The sequence below is a fragment of the Mercenaria mercenaria genome, chromosome 14 (genome assembly GCF_021730395.1).
Source record: "Mercenaria mercenaria strain notata chromosome 14, MADL_Memer_1, whole genome shotgun sequence".
Lineage (NCBI taxonomy): Eukaryota > Metazoa > Mollusca > Bivalvia > Venerida > Veneridae > Mercenaria > Mercenaria mercenaria.
In genome coordinates, this window is record NC_069374.1 from 64,422,662 (window position 1) to 64,443,709 (window position 21,048).

At 36.9% G+C, this 21,048-nt stretch overlaps 2 protein-coding genes across 3 annotated transcripts in view; both read left to right on the top strand.

Annotated features, from left to right (window-relative positions):
* The window catches only part of LOC123527819 (BLOC-2 complex member HPS3-like), a 35,789-nt gene extending 21,845 nt beyond the window's left edge, over nucleotides 1–13,944 (top strand). For both annotated transcript variants that reach the window (XM_053523714.1, XM_053523713.1), the window contains exons 16-25: nucleotides 228–315; nucleotides 1,712–1,789; nucleotides 3,306–3,404; nucleotides 4,478–4,547; nucleotides 4,967–5,001; nucleotides 5,415–5,504; nucleotides 5,910–6,119; nucleotides 7,660–7,872; nucleotides 12,450–12,546; nucleotides 13,220–13,944. In XM_053523714.1, the coding sequence (XP_053379689.1) occupies nucleotides 228–315; nucleotides 1,712–1,789; nucleotides 3,306–3,404; nucleotides 4,478–4,547; nucleotides 4,967–5,001; nucleotides 5,415–5,504; nucleotides 5,910–6,119; nucleotides 7,660–7,872; nucleotides 12,450–12,546; nucleotides 13,220–13,407 (1,168 nt within the window). In that variant the 3' untranslated portion in view covers nucleotides 13,408–13,944. The remainder of the gene's footprint in view (nucleotides 1–227; nucleotides 316–1,711; nucleotides 1,790–3,305; nucleotides 3,405–4,477; nucleotides 4,548–4,966; nucleotides 5,002–5,414; nucleotides 5,505–5,909; nucleotides 6,120–7,659; nucleotides 7,873–12,449; nucleotides 12,547–13,219) is intronic.
* Nucleotides 13,945–17,368: 3,424 nt separating this feature from the next.
* LOC123527818 (putative acyl-CoA synthetase YngI) lies at nucleotides 17,369–20,412 on the top strand. Its single transcript, XM_045307503.2, has 2 exons — nucleotides 17,369–18,365; nucleotides 18,689–20,412. The coding sequence occupies exons 1-2, from the start codon at nucleotides 17,433–17,435 to the stop codon at nucleotides 19,439–19,441; spliced, it is 1,686 nt and encodes a 561-aa protein (XP_045163438.2). The 5' UTR covers nucleotides 17,369–17,432; the 3' UTR covers nucleotides 19,442–20,412.
* The last annotated feature ends 636 nt before the right edge of the window (nucleotides 20,413–21,048 follow it).

The window sequence follows — 21,048 nt, forward strand, 5'->3', positions numbered from 1 at the left end:
AATGTGTAGCGCTCTTTCTTGGCCGCAACTAAAACATGATGTCATCAAATGTTAAACTGAACAAGTTTCTATGCGTAAGTATGTTTTAACAGGAGAACAACACATGTATATTTGATCATGTATTTTGATCCAAAACTAAAACAAATTTGGGCAAGTAGGTGACAGTTTCATCAAAAGACGACAGTGGAGTTTTTTATTTGTTAAATGAATTGTTGGTTTTTTTTCAGGACTAAGGAGAGGCTTGCATTTGTTTCATTAAATTTGCGATTGTGTGAGCCCGATATTGCCGTGTCATCTTTATCCAGCATTGATAAGGTATGACCTGCTGTTATTGGTATTCGTAGTCAGAAATTATGTCATTCAATTTGTTATAATAAGTCAGCATCCAAAGATTGGATAGGTACAACCTGCTATTGTTCATATGTCATAGACTGAGAATTGCATCACTTAATAAATTAAATAAGCATTTAGTTATTTGGAAGGTACAACCTACTTTTGTTTGTATCTTTAGCTCGACTTTTCGAAGAAAAAGTAGAGCTATTGCACTCGCCCCAATGTCGGCGTCGCCTTTGGTTAAAGATTTTGATAAAGTCAAATATCTGTTACTATCAAGGTATTGACTTGAAACTTAAAATAATTATTTACTATCAAAGTTTACACCAGGAGAAACAATCCCCATAACTCTGATTTGAATTTTGACAGAATTATGCCCCATTTTAACATAGAATTTTTGGTTAAAGTTTTTGATAAAGCCACATATCTCTGTTACTATCAAAGCTTTTGATTTGAATCTTAAAATACTTATTTACCATCAAAGTCTACACCAGGAGAAACAATCCCCATTACTCTGATTTGAATTTATACAGAAGTATGCCCCTTTTTAACTTAGAATTTTGGTTAAAGTTTTTGATAAAGTCGTATATCTCTGTTACTATTAAAGCTTTTGACTTGAAACTCAAAACAGTTATTTACTATCAAAGTCTACACCAGGAGACACAATTTCCATAACTCTGATTTGAATTTTGACAGAGTTATGTCCCTTTTTAATTTGGAATTTTTTTTACTGGCAAAGCTCTAATTCAGAGTCAAGTCGAGCGTGCTGTCTTACGGACAGCTCTTGTATAGTCTAAGATTTATTACACTTAATTTAAGTAGGTATTAGGTTATTTTGCTGGTATGACCTACTATACTGTTATTGTATAAGTCAGCATTGAGTTATTATGAAGAGGTATAATAATAATAAGTTTACAGAAATGATCACATTAAGCAGTCTATTAAAATTTAACTTCAGATTTTAAGTATTTTGATAATTCAGACAAATTAACATTGGAAATCAGTTAGAATTTATCCATTGCAAACTTTAGTAAACCATTTTAGTTATGGAATCAATCTTAGAAATTTGATGAGAGACTTTGTAATGGTGAATGATGTTATTTACTGCAACAAAGGCATCTATCGTTGCTTAAGTTTTGAATGACTTGTGAGAAAACCTTCCAGTTTGTTCTGTGGTTAGATTTTGGAATCTGTGTTCATACTAAAACCTGAAAGTCTCATATGACCTAAGCTGACTATCAACCAGACAGAATAAAATCAGAAGGAGAATGCACATGTGACACAAATACAATTCAAAGATTTTGTACACCATGACAGTGTTGTAAATGAGGCTGTGTTTTTGGAACAATTACCTATTATCTATTGTTTGTTGTTTCAGAGTGATCTCATAGAGACATGCATAGACAACCCTCAGATTTTACATACATCCATGACAGAGTTTTCTCCCCTTTCTCAGGTATACAACAGTTTGAAGCATTTAAGCTGGAAAATATTAAAAGCTGTTGAATTTTAAATACTACTCATTTCCAGTAATCTTGTAAGCACAGATATCCATCTCATTCAGACATAATCAGGTGGCACATCAAGGATGTAAATTAACATCCTTGACACATCTATCATACATAACCCAGGAAGTAATTTACACCCTTGACATAGCCAAAAGATTTTTTTTTCACAGCACAGATGATCTCACTTGTCTGCCATATTTTGGGGTCTTTCCCCTGGCTGCCATTTTTGGAGTCTTTCCCATTGCTGCCATATTTTGGGGTCTTTCCCCTGGCTGCCATTTTTGGAGTCTTTCCCATTGCTGCCATATTTTGGGGTCTTTCCCCTGGCTGCCATTTTTGGAGTCTTTTCCATTGCTGCCATATTTTGGGGTCTTTCCCCTGGCTGCCATTTTTGGAGTCTTTCCCATTGCTGCCATATTGGGGGTCTTTCCCCTGGCTGCCATTTTTGGAGTCTTTCCCATTGCTGCCATATTGGGGGTCTTTCCCCTGGCTGCCATTTTTGGAGTCTTTTCCATTGCTGCCATATTTTGGGGTCTTTCCCCTGGCTGCCATTTTTGGAGTCTTTCCCATTGCTGCCATATTGGGGGTCTTTCCCCTGGCTGCCATTTTTGGAGTCTTTCCCATTGCTGCCATATTGGGGGTCTTTCCCGTGGCTGCCATATTGGGGGTCTTTCCCGTGGCTGCCATATTTGGGGGTCTTTTCCATGGCTGCCATATTGGGGGTCTTTCCCCTGGCTGTCATATGAGGGGCATTTCCTGGCACAAAATCTGCTACAGATTAGGCAAGAATTTCTCAGTGCTGTGAAATTTTGTTTACTGATTCCTGTAAATCTTTCCTTGGTTTCTTGTGTTGTAGTTATATATACTAGTATACTCTGTATATGGGTTTTTATGATTATTACAGGTGACCTTATACCTTTAGTATCTTTGCTGATGTTGTAAAATCTCTATTAGCTATCTAGAATTTTGTCCCCCAAAATGGCTACCATTTCAAGGGAGATAAATATTGCAAATATCAGGAATTTTCTAACATATGGCAATATAACATTAATATAGTTAAATGTAAGAATATCACTTTGGAACACAGTTATCCTAGTAAGACACTAGAATGAGATAATTTTATCTCACCTCTCTTGCCTTGTATCAGTCATCAACCACTTCATTTAAGTAATCAATTACATGGTTGATGTGCATTTTTTGCCATAAAAATGAAAATTACTTGATGGTGAGAAAATAAATCTACCAAACCCATTAACTGGTAGAAGGGTGATCCCACCTCTTGTTTGAGAGATGTCCATATACTAGAATCTTATTATTTCACATATCTAAACTTAATGTGTTATTTTCTTATTCATAATTCATGGTGATAGAAAATTATTTGTCATATACATATTTGTACAACTTGCACATAGTTTTATTACTGCAGTTACTGAGATGTAATTCTCCGAAGTTTTATTACTTCAGTTACTGAGATGTAATTCTCCGAAGACTCTCATCAGTATTCTGGTGATGTTACATGACAAAGGTACCATGTCGATGGATCTAGCTATTAGATTGCTTCAGGTATTTGTTTTCTTATTATAAAAGTTAACCCTTATCACACGATTGATTCTGCCTTTGCGACCAGTGCAGATCATGATCAGCCTGCACATCCATGCAGTCTAATCATGATCTGCACTGTTCCCCATTCAGTCAGTATCTTTTTGGTGTGCACCCCTTTTAACAGTTAATGATACTGTCCAAATTGAAAGATGGACAAGTTCAGCAAGTATGTTGTTGTATTACTTTCTATTTCTTCTTCATTAGCTCACTTTAGGTTCAAAGGGTAATTACTCCAATACGCAGCTTATCTGTAGCTTTGAATGTTACTAAGAATCAGTTTAAACAGTGGTTATCAAATGCCTACTTTGCAAGATAGCGACAGTTTTGGAAGGTTCTAGTCAAACTGAAGAAGTTTTTCTTGTACGTAAGCACTACTTTTAAAGATAAACATTTTCCAATTAAAAGTTCTGATTATGCAATTTACTTCATATAAATATATTTAATACTTTCAGTGCATGATTTAAAGATGACTGATTTGTAAAGGTATTCAGTTATGAACATAGAGATAAGATAAGTTTAATTTAAAGTCGGCAAGAAGGCAACATTACAACATAAGCTCTGAAGAGCTTTTGAACCGACTATTACGTATTCTTACATAAAGCTAATATATATTAATGTAAATTTAAATTAATTTATTCTTGTATAAAAGTACTCTTGTATAAAGGTATTTATATATAAAGGTATTTGTTTATAATGATATTTTATATAAATGTATTCTCATATAAAGGTATTCGTGTATAAAGGTATTCTTATATAAAGGTATTCTCATATAAAGGTATTCTTATATAAAGGTATTCTTATATAAAGGTATTCGTATATAAAGGTATTTATATATAAAGGTATTTGTTTATAATGGTATTTTATATAAATATATTCTCATATAAAGGTATTCGTGTATAAAGGTATTCGTATATAAAGGTATTTGTATATAAAGGTATTCTTAAGCATGTAATGAGTAATATGTCAGTGTGAAGTTACTATATTTTGTAAAAAGAAATGTTAAGACTGATTATGGTGTTGGATGTGTTTTTCAGGGCAGATCAGGAGTTCTTGAGATTCATAAAAATACTCATATAAGAGAATATCTGGAGGCACTTGTTAATGGTATGTGAACTTTATGAACATGAATTTCCATTTGCTTTCACAGTTGTCAGTTGTAAAATAACTTTTCATTAATAGAACTTTTGGCTGGTTGCTCTTTTTGTCATATCAAATACAAAATTACTTCTATATTTTTTTAACCTTTACCCTGCTAAAATTCTAAAATGAACTGGTCCATCATTCAATTTCAGCTGCACAATTTAATATTCAAAGGGGTGTCCACTGAATAGCGAACAGTGCAGACCATGATCAGCCTACATGGATGTGCAGGCTGATCTTGGTCTGCACTGGTCGCAAAGGCAAAATCATTCGTCGCCAGCAGGCTAAAGGTTAATTTGAATAGCATTGTAACGAAAGTATTATATCCAAGATTTCTGATGTTCTTTGAAAATTGAAATGTCTTTATTTCTGGTATTTTTCAGATGAGTGTAGAAAGTTCAGTTTTGATGAGGCTGTAGTAAGTACCATATTGTAATGAGCCCAGTGCTATATTAGTTAATAGCTATTCTTCAAATAAGAGAGTGCATTTTGCCCATATAGACCAGTCGGTCAGTCCGTCCCTCAGTCAATAGACACTTTGGTATCCAGCTAATAACTAGAGAATGCTTTGACCTTTAGTAATCAAACTGCATAGGATGGTTGCCTAAGTTTGTCATACAAAGTTTAAATCTACATGTATATCTGGATAATTTCTGTCTGTCTCTGAGTATTATAATTCCTTTTTTTTTTTTTGTCATATGGCTTCTTTTCTCGTATCAGACTTTTTCAGTATTTATGATGGAAAGTTGCTCTATAGAGATAGCTTATAAATTAATTAAGAAATAGAACAGGTGTTTTGTGACTGTGACGTATTTCAATTTCCTGTTTCAGCCATTACTGTGTGAGATATACCTACAGAGACTGAAAGAGTGGGAACCTCCATCCATTAGACAACTTACTCCATCCATGAAATTCAGATTAGTAAGTTAACCAGTTTCGTATTCTTGTATATTGTGGCTGGGTGTGAATATAAGATGTAACAGGTAATACTCTGGGATCCACGAGCTTCGTACTCTCAACCCAGTAGGGATCAATATTTACGGATAGAACGGGAATACTCAGCCACTTCATTTATATTCAATTTCGTATTCTTATTTACAATTTCATGTTTGTGTAAGAAAAAGAATTTAATTATGTTTTTTCTAACATTTGCGATAATCATAGGTGTATTTTAGTATGTGGCGACTAGCATCTGATCTCTCTCAGTCTATAAAAATATGTAGTAGAGCTAGATAAAGAATAGAACAAACTTTTTGTAGATTATTATAATTATTTGGTTTTAGTTTATATACTTTTAAAAGTCACTAACCATAATATTATTTATAGCCGAGTGGAAGTGGACATTTTGGCAGGCGGCATAGCTGGCTGGACAATATACCTCCCTTCTCTGGTGCAAAGTCTATCACAAGTACATGCAAATACGTGGTACCAGCAAGTAGCAGAAGAGCTGGGGTACAGCCACAACTCTTACAGTGTCATAAGATCAAAGAGACTTGCAGTTGTTTTTTGTGCAATGAAGATTTATTGAAATTACAGGTCAGGATTGGATTTTGATTTAATTTAATAAATGAAATATGAAGTAAATACTTTAGTTATCAGTTTAGTAAAACCTGTCTGTTGATGTATGATTCTTTGCAAGTAATTGACTTCTTTTGCCTTGTGAAATGGAGGTTAAGGAGGATGTGACTTAGTGAATTGTTCAGGTTTTGTCAAATCTCAAGACTCAGAGATTTTTGCCTTGTTCTTTCCTTGATATGCTAGAGCAGCTGGTAATGCATAAGACTTCAAGTGAGGCAGATGTAGGTTTGAATCCCTGAGAAAGGTGTGTGGTTGCCACAGCAGGAAATGTCTGCTTCTGTAATAACAAACAATTACATGTACGCTAAGATATCAGGATTTTCTTTGATGTTTGACCCAAGGTCTTGATGATTAGCTGAAGGGAACTTGCCCAAGATCGTAATGACTGACTGAAGAGAACCCATCAAAGGTATTGATAATTGATTGAAAGCACTACGTCCACGTTCCTGATGATTGACTGAAGACAGTCTGTCCAAGACATTAGTCTGTCTGACGCATTAGTCTGTCCAGCGCATTGGTCTGTCTGAGGCATTAGTCTGTCCGAGTAGTCCGTCCGAGGCATTAGTCCATCCGAGGCATTAGTCCGTCCGAGGCATTAATCTTTCCAAGGCATTAGTCTGTCCAAGGCATAAGTCTGTCCAAGTCATTAGTCTGTCCAACACATTAGTCTGTCCAATGCATTAGTCTGTCCAAGGCATTAGTCTGTCCAAATCATTAGTCTGTCCAAGTCATTACTCTGTCCAAGGCATTAGTCTGTCCAACGAATAAGTCTATCCAAGGCATTAGTCTGTCCAAGTCATTACTCTGTCCAAGGCATTAGTCTGTCCAACGAATAAGTCTATCCAAGGCATTAGTCTGTCCAACGAATAAGTCTATCCAAGGCATTAGTCTGTCCATCGCATTAGTCTGTCCAATGCATTTGTCTGTCCAACTCATTAGTCTGTCCAAGGCATTAGTCTATCCAAGTCAAGTCTGTCCAAGGCATTAATCTGTCCAAGGCGTTAGTCTGTACAAGGCATTCTGTCCAACGCATTACCGGTAGTCTGTCCAAGGCATTAGTCCATCCGAGGCATTAGTCTGTCCAACGCATTAGCCTGTCCAATGCATTAGTCTGTTCAAGGCATTGATGATGCCTTTTTATGTGGATTTGCCATAAAATCCAGCACATTCATTCATTGCATTTAATCAGCAGATTTTCGAACATCGGCAGTGATTTATCCAAGTACTGACAATGATTAAATCTATGCATTGACAATGATTTTATCCAAGTACTTACAATGATTTTATCCAAGCACTGACAATGATTTATTAAAGCTCTTACAGTGATTTTTTGTAAGAACTGACAATGATTTATCTTAGCACTGACAAAGATTTTATCTTAACACTGACAGTACTCTTAGCTAGGCCAAATGACTTTCTATAAAAATTTAAGCTGAAGAAACACATAGTGAAATAGTTTTTAGGGTATATTTTACTGATTTTATTTTTCCCTCCACAGGCGTTGCTGTGTTACAGCGAAGCCTCAAGCATTATCTGTGATAAGGTGATGGCAAGTATCGAGAATCAACAGAAAGCGTTCTACTTTGACTCACTTGCTATTTTATGCCTGATGAGAACAAATTATGAACAGTCATTGACTCTAGTTGTGGATAAACATACTAACATTGCTGCAGACTTTGGTGCTTCTGTGATTAAAGATAATGCAAAGCAGGTAAACCATTTGTTTGTTTTGTGTTAGGTAGTGGACCTGTAATGATGGCAAATTCAGTTGAATTTCGTATTCTGACTGCCGTTTCAGCATTCTTTGGCCATAAATGCAGCTAATCTGTAACGCCGGAGAATACCAAAACCACACATGGAAATAACTTAATCGAAAAGAATTTACCAATTGCCATTACAGGTTCATTACTGAGTTACTGAAGTCATCGATATTTATTATCATAGATTTAATATTGTTTTTGCCCTGTCTGTCCGTCCGTACGTCACACTTCATTTCCGATCAATAACTGGAGAACCATTTGATCTAGAACCTTCAAACTTCATAGGGTTGTAGGGCTGTTGGAGTAGACGACCCCTATTATTTTTAGGGTCACTCCATTAAAGGTCAAGGTCACAGGGGCCTGAACATTGAAAACCATTTCCGATCAGTAACTAGAAAACCACTTGACCCAGAATGTTGAAACTTTATAGGATGATTGGTCATGTAGAGTAGATGACCCCTATTATTTTTGGGGTCACTCTGTCAAAGGTCAAGGTCACAGGGGCCTGAACATGGAAAACCGTTTCCGATCAATAACTTGAGAACCTCTTGACCCAGAATGTTAAAACTTCATAGGATAATTGGACATGCAGAATAAATGACCCCAATTAATTTTGGGGTCACTCTATTAAAGGTCAAGGTCACAGGGGCCTGAACATGGAAAACCGTTTTCGGTTAGTAACTTGAGAACTACTCGACCCAGAATGTTGAAACTTCATAGGATGATTGGTCATGCAGAATAAATGACCCCTATTGTTTTTGGGGTCACTCCATTAAAGGTCAAGGTCACAGGGGCCTGAACATTGATAACCATTTCCGATCAATAACTTGAGAACCTCTTGATCCAGCATGTTGAAACTTCATTGGATGATTGAACATGCAGAGTAGATGACCCCTATCGATTTTGGGGTCACTCTGTTAAAGGTCAAGGTCACAGGAGCCTGAACATGGAAAACAATTTCCGATCAATAACTTGAGAACCACTTGACCCAGAATGTTGAAACTTCATAGGATGATTGAACATGCTGAGTAGATGACCCCTATTGATTTTTGGGTTAGTCTATTAAAGGTCAAGGTCACAGGGGCCTGGTCATGTAAAATCATTTCCGGAAAATAACTTGAGAACCACTTGACCTAGAATGTTGAAACTTAATAGGATGATTGGACATGTAGAGTAGATGACCCCTATTTATTTTGGGGTCACTTGATCAAAGGTCAAGGTCACAGGAGCCTGAACAGTGACTTGAGAACCACTAGGCCAAGAGTGTTGAAACTTTGCGGGATGACTGGACGTGCCAAATAGATGATCCGTATTGCAGCCAACCATCATTGTCTCTTTGACTTTCGTGCCTGACCCCTATTGACTTCTTGCCTATACGACTTTGCATTGGGGGAGACATGCGCTTTTTTACAAAAGCATCTTCTAGTTTAGAACTAATTTTCATGGATTTTTTGGTTGCACACATCCTTGACATTAAATCCTCGTGAATAGATACTTTTCCTGTTCATTTTATGTTCAGAAGTTGAAATTCACAAATTTATATCCCCATGAAGTACTCCTTTTGGTGGACACCATGAAATATAATGCCCATAAAATTAAATGATTAAGCTGTACCTTTTTAGCTAGACTATTCAAAGAATAGTCTAGCTATTCTACTCACCCTGGTGTCGGAGTCGGCGTCACACCTTGGTTAAAGTTTTGCATGCAAGTACATACAGCTATCATTTTAAGGCATATAGCTTTGAAACTTATTTTTAGCTCCACTATTTGGCATTGGCGTGACCTTTCTAGGTTATTTTTAAGGTTAAAGTTTTTTGGCAACCTTTGTTTTTCTGTCACATCTTTGTTACTATTGCTTATATCTTACTATAACTTCACATAAATATTGTCCGGTACACAAACAAAGTATGTGTAGGGGCTGAGCCCATTATACCCAAGGTCAAGGTCACCAAGGTGTTACACTTGGAATTATTTTCATGTTAATTTTTTCGAAAGCTTTGTTTATAGACATATCTTTGGTACTTTAAAAGATAATGACTTGAAATTAAAATATTTCTTTATAATCATCATCTGCATGTGTGGTTACAAACCCCATAACTCTAATTGTATTTTTGACAGAATTATGCCCATTTTGTACTTAAAGTTTTTTTGCAATCTTCACTTTCTGGATATAACTTTAATGCGATATAAGATAAAGACTTGAAACTTAAAATGTATCTTTATCATCATCACCTGCATGTGTGGTAACAATCCCCATAATTCTGATTTGTATTTTTGACCAAATTATGCCCCTTTCATACTTAAGTTTTTTTTAACAAACTTCGTTTTCTGGACATAACTTAGGTACTATATAAGATAATGACTTGAAACTCAAAATATATCTTTACCATCATCATCTGCATGTTTGGTAACAATCCCAATAACTCTAATATGTGTTTTTGACAGAATTATGCCCCTTGGTGTATCTTCCTTTTAAAGTAGAGGTCTCTTATTGAGACATATATTCATTTTACTGTCAAATCGCCGAATAGTGGAGCGCACTGTCTTACGGACAGCTCTTGTTTCTTTTTCTAGGTCAATTACCAACCTCACTGGGCCATGTTCCATAACTCTAACATGTATTTTGAGCAAATTATGCCCCCTTTTGGACTTAGAAAATTCTGGTTAAAGTTTTACATGCAAGTGACTATCTCCAAAACTAATGCAGATATTGAATTGAAACTTCACATGTGTCTTCAGGGTTATAAAACTAGTTGATAGCACCAAGTCCCATAAATCTGACCATTTTGGCCAAATTATGTCCCCTTTTGGACTTAGAAAATCCTGGTTAAAGTTTTGCATGCAAGTACATACAGCTATTACTAAAAGGCATATAGATTTGAAACTTATTTTTTCTTTTTCTAGATCAATTACCAACCTCACTGGATCAAGTCCAATAACTCTGACATGTATTTTGGGCAAATTATGCCCACTTTTGGACTTAGAAAATTCTGGTTAAAGTTTGCGTGCAAGTTACTATCTAAATGCAGATATTAAGTTGAAACTTCACATGTGCCTTCGGGGTTATAAAACTAGTTGATTGCATGAAGTCCCATGACTCTGACATGCATTTTGGTCAAATTATGTCCCCTTTTGAACTTAAAACTTCTGGTTAAAGTTTAGCAATGCAGGTACTGGATTAAAACTCTTTAGATATTTTAATAGTTTGGGTAATATTTTACTGCTTCTGGGACAATATTTCGAATAGTCGAGCATTGGCTGTCTTACGGACAGCTCTTGTTTAAATAGGTGATTGCTCACTGGTAGTAAATCTACTTAATTAGTGTGGCTTGAAGCAAGTTGTTCTCAAATAGTGTTTACAGACATAATGGAAGAAGAAAGGGCTTTGGGTTCAAGTACTGCTAGGGTTCAGGGTTCTACCCATTTGCAAGCTTGTGCTAGAAATATTGTCTGGAGAGCCGCCATGGATCTTCCTACACCAAGAAAGATGCAAAGTTGCCATATGATTTCACTTGTTTCTTTGTGACTGAAAACTCTCAAACCCACCCGCTTAGCTAAAAAGGAAGAGTGCAGATCTACGGTTCTCGGGGTCATGAGTTCGATCCTTGGGCGAGGTGTATGTTCTCTGACGATTTGGTAGAAGACATTGTGTCTGAAATCATTCGTCCTCAACCTCTGATTTGTGTTGGGAAGTTGGCAATTACTTGCGGAGAACAGGTTTGTACTGGTACAGAATCCAGAAACACTAGTTAGGTTAACTGCAAGCCGTTACATAACTGAAATACTGTTAAAAGATGGCGTAAACCCAAAACAAACAAATAAAACTCTCAAAAATTAAAGGTATGTCTTTCACATTGGTACACTGCAAGATAGGACGTGAGAAAACACGTACAGTAAGTCTAGCTCAACTACCCTAGCAGCTCACTGGTAGAGTGTCCGCTTTGAGTTCAAGAGATCGGGGGTTTGATTCTCATCCATGTCATACCAAAGACATGAAAAATAGTACTGCTAGTTCTGTTGCTTGTCACTCAGCATTTTAAGGGTTGTACTAAAGGGTAAAAATAAATCATGGTAGGTATCTGTTTCTGGATACCATGTTTGTCGCACAAGAACTTTGTAGCTCGAGTTGTCTGTTGATCATATGCAACGTTAAATGAGCCGTGCCACGAGAAAACCAACATAGTGGGTATGCGACCAGCATGGATCCAGACCAGCCTGCGCATTCGCGCAGTCTGGTCAGGCTCCATGCTGTTCGCTTTTAAAGCCTATTGGAATTGGAGAAACTATTAGCGAACAGCATGGATCCTGACCAGACTGCGCAGATGCGCAGGCTGGTCTGGATCCATGCTGGTCGCATACCCACTATGTTGGTTTTCCCGTGGCACGGCTCAAATAAAGCTTACCTTTACCCTTTAATTTTTCCAGTTGTGTAAGTTAAATGTTGGATTTTTTCCTGTTCCTAGGAGATAATGATTTACTAAAATGACAGAAGTATTTTTTTAAGTTTTTGAATGATTTATAATTTTAGTGGGAGTACTTGTTGAAGAGTTTGTTATCTGGAATTGGACAGAACAATGATGTGAAAAAGTGCCCTGACAGAAATGTTTCTGTAGGAGTCATTAAAGGTATGCTAGTAGAAATTATTGTAGTTGTGTTGCTTGTTTACTTCTGAATTTATTTGCATTTTGAGGAAATTTTAGATATTTCTTTGTAGAATTGACCTGTGTTAAACAAACTAAGAATATAGAAGAAAGGTGAATGGAGTACCTAGTTGAGAATACTAAAAAACACATTATTGATTGTGGGAAATGTTCAAACACAAAAGCATTTAAAAGTAACTAATTCATGATATTGCTTAACCCTTACCGTGCTGGACACGATTGATTCTGCCTTTGCAACCAGTGTAGATCATGATCAGCCTGCACATAAATGCAGTCTGATCATGATCTGCACTGTTTGCCATTCAGTCAGTATCTTTTTTGGTAAGCACCCCTTTTAACACCTATTGGTGCTGTCCAAATTGAAAGCTTGACAATTTCATTATAGAAATAGCAGGGTAAGGGTTTTAATGTTGAAACTGTGACTGATGAACCCTGACCCACAGTTTCTGTAGATCAGACTCAAGCAGTGCTTGTTACATTGTAATATACAGAACACAGCTGTTTTTTTTTTAGCTTTTCTGATCAGCAGCAGTTGGTCTAATTTAACCAAAGTAGTAATGGGAGCAATGATTTCAGATTTTACTAATTAAACATTAATACTTTATCATTATTTTTAACTGTTTCTTTTTGTTTTCAGATGTTCTACGAGAAATGGCTCACCAGCTTAAACCAGAAGTGTTTATCAGTGTGCTACCTGGAAATGGAAACTTCTTTTTCTTCCTACCGTTTATACAACACTGTCTAGACACTCACAAGTCAAATATTCTCAAGGACAAAATACTCTCTCTCGGTGAAAACCTGACACAAAGTGTTAACTCACTTTAGAAACACCATGTTGTGATAGTTTTCAAGCTCATCTACTGAATTTTGTTTACAAAAACAAATCGTTTATTTAATATGTAACATCCACTTTATGGTTTGTACAGAAATAAGAAAGAGATTATTTTGGTATATAAACAGCATTGGTGCATGTCACGTAAGGATGACCCTTTCCGCTAGATTGCAGATTCAGTCTAATGTCATTCACTAAAATGAACAAATTGGCGTTGTTAAAAAAATCAAAATTGGACACAACAATTTCAAACTATTAAGATTATTGTTATAACAAATTTACTGAAGGCAAAGATCAAAACTGAATCAACATGACCACAGTGTATGATTGTTTTCCTAGATGAAATTATAGATGTTTTAGATGGGAACTTTTTTTTTGTTACAGTTTAACTGGACTGGTCTTTCTAGTTATGTGTCCTATCTAGATGTTCAAAAGATCCATGTACTGACATTTATTTTGATTTTGTAATAAACATGGAAAACAAACCACTTGTTTCTGGAGCGAGCTGTTGAATAGACATAGGAGTTGAATGCTATTTGTTGTGTGTTTTTACGGGTAATAACCACATTGGGACTTTTTATAAATCATCTTAGAGTTGCTAGCACGTTGCTAGCACGTCCAAGCCAACAAAAATAGCATTTACTTCTTAATGAGATTGTTCCATTTGTTTTCACAGGTTAAAACTCTTTTTTTTATACACCGTGTGTGTGCTGTGTACAAGCTTGAAATGTATAGAAAAGCCTTTAAACGCATTACATAGGCACAAACTCCAAAACAGCGCTACTTACTCTTATCGGTACAATGGTTGCTGCCATCACATATCACACCCGGAAATACAAAATTCTATTCTTTTTGTTCTTAACCTTGCAATAAGGTCGAAACCTAATCAATATTCAACGCTGATTCAACGTCAGGTAGCGACCAAACAGCAACAGAGCAACTCCTATTGTTGCTGAAGGTTGAAATAAGGTTGATCAACGTCATGGCCAAGTTCCAACGTTGTGTACCTGCTGGGTTGGCTTAGGGACCCAAAGCGTTATTTTTTGATTCTGTTTCTTGTGGTAAGTAAGTAAATATAGGGTCAGTAAATCAAATGTGAAATTTACTGTGAAATCGAGACTGTTCAACGTTTCTTGTCAATAATTACTGTACATTCTTTGAATTTTGAAGGATTAACACCTGGGTCGTTTTTGTACGCCCGTCTGTGAAAGAGTGGGACGTATTATGTGAACACCTGTGGTATTGGACGGGCGGGCACGCCCAAAAGCATGTCTGTTCTAAGTCGAACAGTTTTCATCCGATCTTCACCAACCAAACTTGGTGACAATGTAGGCAAAATATCAGGTCGAGTTCGATAACCAACAATATCGCCCCAGACACTCTTTGGTTATGGCCCTTAAATTACTCAAAATCTGCAAATATAGTCTTGTCCGCCCAATCGCCCTAGGCACTCGTGGATTATGGCCTCTGAATTACTTGAAAAACTGTTAACAAAAGAAAAATATAGATATATATTTACTATTCTTTATTCGCAGTATTCAAAGATATGCATATGAATTGAATCACGTTAAAATGTATTTCGTTCAATTAAATTATTGTTTATCTGGCGGGTTCGTTTGCCCTGTTCGGAAGGTCTGCTGGAATAAGAAGAGTTCTTCCGAGCTTCTGTGTCTTCCACCCGATATCGGAGATGTTAATCACGTGATCAAAACTAGGCGGCAATTCGACATAGAAACCTTACAAACTGAGTAATAAACTAGAACAAATAAAATGTTTAGAATTTCTTTTACAAATATCACATTATTAATAAAAAATCTCTGAAAAATACATTTTAAAAAAGAATTATATATATATTTTTTAAATTCCGACAGACTTGCGTTCTATTGAGATTTTCTTCTAAGCTTTTCTAAAGCTTCTCGGGGCTCAAACGAATGGGGCAGTTGACAAACAAGCCTGTCCGGTGAGTTTTTCGCAAAAATTATAAGATACTAATTTTGCAGCTTTCACCAGGGCCAAGTTCAGTGTACAATTACTGCAATGGTAGCTAGTGAAATTCAGTAACTAGGAAATGCCTTGGCCTAGAAAGTCCTCGGATTGGCGGTTTGATCATAACCTGAAGATGACTTATTGATTTTGAGGTCATTAGGTCATGGTAACAATGACTATGACCCCAAATAGGTCTCAGTGACCTGCAACAGGGAAACTGTTTTTCATCTATAGCACAACCTATCATATAACCAGAGACATACGTTGTTATCTGTCTCTGATATAACTTTAAAAGGAGTAACACTTAACCTCTCCTAGGTTTCTTTTTTAAAAGAAGCCTACTTATATTCCACTGTCACTAGGTAAGAAAGACAATGGCACTTTACGTCATCTGGGTACACTAAAAACCAGGTCATGAACGGGAAAATGTATTACCGGTAATCCATTTCAATCGCGTATTTTTCACCTAAAACGCGAAGTTCGGTAAATGGGTAATAGGCCCTATGCATATTGAAAAAGTGGTAATGTATCTTCGATCGTGCACGGTCACATTACTTCAACATTTCTTATCGCAAAGAAACTTTGATGAACTTCCGTAATGAGCTTTTGGTCCAGATGTTGTTGGCGGATGTGGAAACGTATGCCAATCATAGGGTAACTAACTTGTTCGCTTGAATGTTTATATACAACATGCATATTCAATACCAATTAAATAAACAAAACAATGTGTACCAATGTATGATTTCAAATTCAGAATCGTTTTCTTAGTTATTTTCATTCATCATTTCGAGTATCATTGTATAACTTTGAATATTACACATTCTGTTTTTTTTTCCTTTACATTTCGCTTGCCGGATGTTCATTAGAGAAGTTCATCCAAGTTATTGCTGCAATGTTAACAACAGCATAAAGTACGCGGAGTGTCCCTGCGATATGAAATATTGAAACAGTGTGACTGGTGCACGAGGGAAGATAAATTACCATTTGTTCAATATGCATAGAAATGGATTTCCCCTTTATGACCATGGTTCTATAATATACCTTAGTACGATTCAACATGTACAGTGGCATTTTTATCTGGTCTCGGGCGCTATTTGTGTTTTTCTTTTCTCTATTTCGGAACACTGTAGAGTATACTAGAGTGCGATTTTTGTTAAGATGACCCAGTTCAGTATAACCGGATAGCCCTTTGATATTTAGGACCGCTAGTGAATTATCCCATGATGGTAGGTGTACGCGATAAGTTGAAAAATTTAGACATACTAATAAATTTTTAATCATACTATAGAAAATGGACTGAATACAAGAAGATAAAATGACTCTGGTAGTACCCTGACATTTTGAACTAAAGCTGTATTTATACCAATGTTATCAGAATGATTACATGTGTGAGAAAAATGTAGGTGACTACCCTAAGTATGCCATATCACGTTTCCGTTCATTAACCTGTTATCTCCACTGTGATCAGGCACCGCATAAGAAAACATTTGGTTTTGATCTCCCAGCGAACAGCTAGTTTATTTAATCACAATTCAAAATTCAGCAAAAACATCGAGGGGTTGCTAACATTTTTTTACTGATTCAAAGTTAACCTCTTGTTTTATATACCCGAAATGATCCGAGGTAGATTTTAGATAGAACTGCAAAGGTGCATGAAATATTTAGCAAACAGAAGACTAAGACGCGGCCAAGTAAGGACAGTCCATTCAAACTTCGGTGTGGTGTTCGTAGTTCATTTTTCATGCATTCCCAGGAATCGTGTCCCAGCCTGACTGAGATATCGTGTTCCGCCCTTGTCTAATTTGCATATTCCGGTCTTTCCCAGGTAGTATTGTGTTCTGGATAAGGTGGTGTACTCCATTTTTACCCAGGCATCGTCTTCCGGCCTGGTACATGTAAGTTACCCTTGTCGCGGAAGAAACCGAATGTTAGACAATAAACCTAAGAAAAAAGCTTGTTGGCCTCCTACGTTGTGACATTGTAATATAAAACTAGTGCATTTTTAAGTGAAAATCATAAGAGGTTAAAGAGAATGGATACTTCTGGTAAAAGTTACTTTAAAGTTGAAGGAACACCTCATGGTGATGGGCCGCATAACATTCCAGATTGTATAAAACGCCTAGCCGAGTCTCATGGTGAAAATGAAGCCTTTGTATTTGCAGATCACGGCGGTGGACGACAGGGTGTTACATTTGCAGAAATCTACAAGAAATGTGTCGAAGTGGCTCGGTCTTTAATACAGCTTGGCGTGAAGAAAGGTGAGCTTGTTGCGATCAATGTACGAAGCTGTCCGGAGTGGCTTTATTTTGCGTTTGGAATAATGTTTGCTGGGGCGGTACCAGTCAGTATCTCGTTCACGTACAAAGATGGCAGCGATTTGATAGCACTGATGGAAAAGCTCAAGACATGTTGTTTATTAGCGCTAGACCCCGGGGAAGATGGCTGGAACTGGGAAATAGTCAAAAATCTTCTGGATAGTTATCATCCAGATGGAACTGCGTCAAGCAGAAAGCTACCAAGTTTACGGTATATAATTGGACATGAAGTTGTGAACACAAAGCAAATGCATGGGGTAAAAACAATCCAAGAACTTATTGATGGAGGCAAATCTACGGTCACGTTTCCGGCTCTAGATGCAGACGACTTAGCATTTTTAGTACAAACGTCAGGAAGTACAGGTGTGCCTAAACTCGTTGCTCATACTCACAGGTCCATCATGAGTGTCCTTCAGCTTACCTCTTTTGGTATTCTGGATTCTTCAGTTGTACAGTACAACGATCGTCCGTTCACCTGGATAGGCGGGTTTCCTCTCTCCATAATGTCTGGGCAGAAACGAGTCACTGTTTCCGGATTTAGTCCTAAACCGAAAAATCGAGTAGCATGTGTGATTGACATTGTTCAAAGAGAGAAGTGTACATTACTCACTGCTTTACCACCAATGCTCCATGAGCTCATTTGTACACAGGTGAGGAAACATACTTATGTTGGTGTGTTTTTGTGCTATTTCTTATTTAAGAAACTTTTCCGTGTTTCAATATTTATGGAGGACAGTTACATGCCGAACTCCACCAGTGCTCTCCTCTTTAGTTACAAAAGGTATTGGTGTTCCAGTGACCGCTGAAAAATGTTCTGGACTGTAAACAAAGGGGGCCGTAAAGCAATCAAAGGGCCGTAAAGCAATCAACCCCTATATTTTATTTATGACGTAAACGTGCATACCTTAGACAAAACGGCCGTAAAAGTTTGTCGTTAATTGCTCTGTCAGTAAAGTTATTTTTTATTTTGTAGAATATACCGGAAGACTGGCCAGTGAAGGTTGTATTAACGGGGGGACAACCGCTTACCAAGGGTGTCGCACGAGCGATAGGTAAAGTCGCACCGTCCATTTCCCCAGCTTATGGTGGAACGGAATTCTTGATCGCAAGTTCTGCCGAGATAAATGATCAAAGTGCCTTCCAGGAATTCTTCAGTGGTAAAATTGCAAAAATCGCAGGTCTTGAAGTGAAGATTGTTGACGAAAATGGAGATACTGTTCCAGTCAATACACGAGGGGAAGTATACATCCGAAGTCCGGGCATGTTCAAGGAATATTACAACGATCCGGACAAAACTGCAGCTGTCTTGACCGATGACGGTTGGTATATAACGGACGACATTGGGATGATGACGTCAGACGCTGACCTCTTTGTCTATGGAAGAAAATCTAACATGATTATATCCGGCGGTATGAATGTTACTCCAGAAATTTTAGAGCACGCAATTAAAACATGCCCAGGTGTCGCTACCGTCGTCGTCGTTCCTGTACCTGATGAAGTATATTATCAGGTTTTATGCGCATGCGTTATTCGTCGAAACGGAAGTAATGTAACGGAAGAGCAGCTTCGCAGATATTGTGATGAAATTCATAACGACTCTCCGGGAATGTTCACCGTCTTGCCAAAATATTACATGTTCTTTGAAGCATTTCCTGAGACGATTACAGGGAAAACAAATAGGGTGGAACTGATTAAAATGGCAACAGAAGCTTTCCGTGCTACGTAGGCGTCCAGCAAATTTTGCCACGGACACGCAATTAGACTACCCGTACTATAACAAGATAATCAGAGAACACAAAGAATCTTAATTATAGAATATATGTATAAGTTTGAGGAAAAGGATCGGCAATATCTTGTGTTACACATCTACCATGTGCTCCATTTTCTGCATTTACTATAGTCAACATTCCATGAAAACCCACTACTTATTTTTGAAGAAATGATACGTTATGCTAGCACGACCTTATTTAGTTTCCTATTACACAAGGTGGACTGAAACTGTGTGTCATTAGCAGCAAAATCATTGTATGTTCGTCACAATTATTATGTCAAACGTAATAGCGGTGCACTGGAAAAGAAAACACACGTGTAATGGGCACATGTTTAGAGTATGTCGTCAAGGATGTAGGCAATCATCCTTTTAACCGTGTTTGAATCGGGAAAAACTTGTGAAAGTGGATTTTCTCTTGAATAATGTCATTGTTTTGTTGTTCTGATGCATATTATTGTATCACACTTATTACTGTTTGGGATTTATTACTATACAATTTGCGACTCTTTAAGGGAAGCCGAACACTAACTGAAAGTTTTACTATGGGCTATATAGAACTCCTTATTTTAATTTTTTATGGAATTTTCATGAAAAGAAGAGGTAGGAAAAAGTATTGTTCTCTGAAGATACGTTAAACATATATTAAGAGGTCGTAGTTTATGACTTTATGTAGAATAATTGCTAAAATCATACAAAATTTCGACAGCGGGACGGACATGTTTACAGCAATTAGATAAATCCATTAATCATGTGATTTCTATTCAGTGCAATTTTAGAAAGTTTCTTGCATAAAAACTACTTTTTTCACTGGATCCGACCATGTATTAATGGGGGAAAATAGTGTATTGACTAGGCGATTCATGTGTTTTTATACATTTTTATTTTGGAAATGCTTTGCAAGGGACGAAAATATATTCCTGCGCAGATCGGCGTTTTTTTGTTTCTTCCATTATAACCTCTTTTGGTAGCATAAAAGGTGCAATCTAATCCGTAGTATGTTTTGCTGTGTATCAATTATCAACCCCTAAACGCACTGCCGTCTCCCATACAGATCCAACAATGTACTTAACTAGCTTCACCCTCTATTTACTCCCCTTTGAACTCAGCGTTGGTTCAGATTTGCCGAGTCGGTCACAGATATTTCACAAAAAAACTATATTTATTCTATTTCCGTATAAAAGTTCATTTGCCTAAACAAAACGAATCAAAATTCTCAAAAAAATGTATATTCGGACAAATTTGATGTGGCTCATTTCAGTTTATACCTACAAATAAACCAGTCGTATTCTATCGTTTGAGAATTGTTTCCAAACTTGTTTGAAATACCTTAAGTAATGGGCCGTTTGGGAAGGCTACAGTTCTTGGGAAGCGTAGCCTTCCCAAACGGTCGCCAAACTATGTATACCGACATTGGTGAAATTGTAGTTACAAATGCCGTTACTACCTTTCTCCATACATTCGCTATAAAAGTAGTTCAGTACTTCTATGAATTTCAAGGGTCTGAGAGTAAACAGATCGATACTATTTATTTATCATATGCAATAAATGTGAACGCCTATGAT

Coding starts and splice junctions, on each gene's coding strand:
- LOC123527818 (XM_045307503.2), top strand. CDS start 17,433: ATGGATACTTCTGGTAAAAGTTACTTTAAAGTTGAAGGAACACCTCAT. Junction 18,366..18,688: donor ATGAGCTCATTTGTACACAG/GTGAGGAAACAT, acceptor TTTATTTTGTAG/AATATACCGGAAGACTGGCC.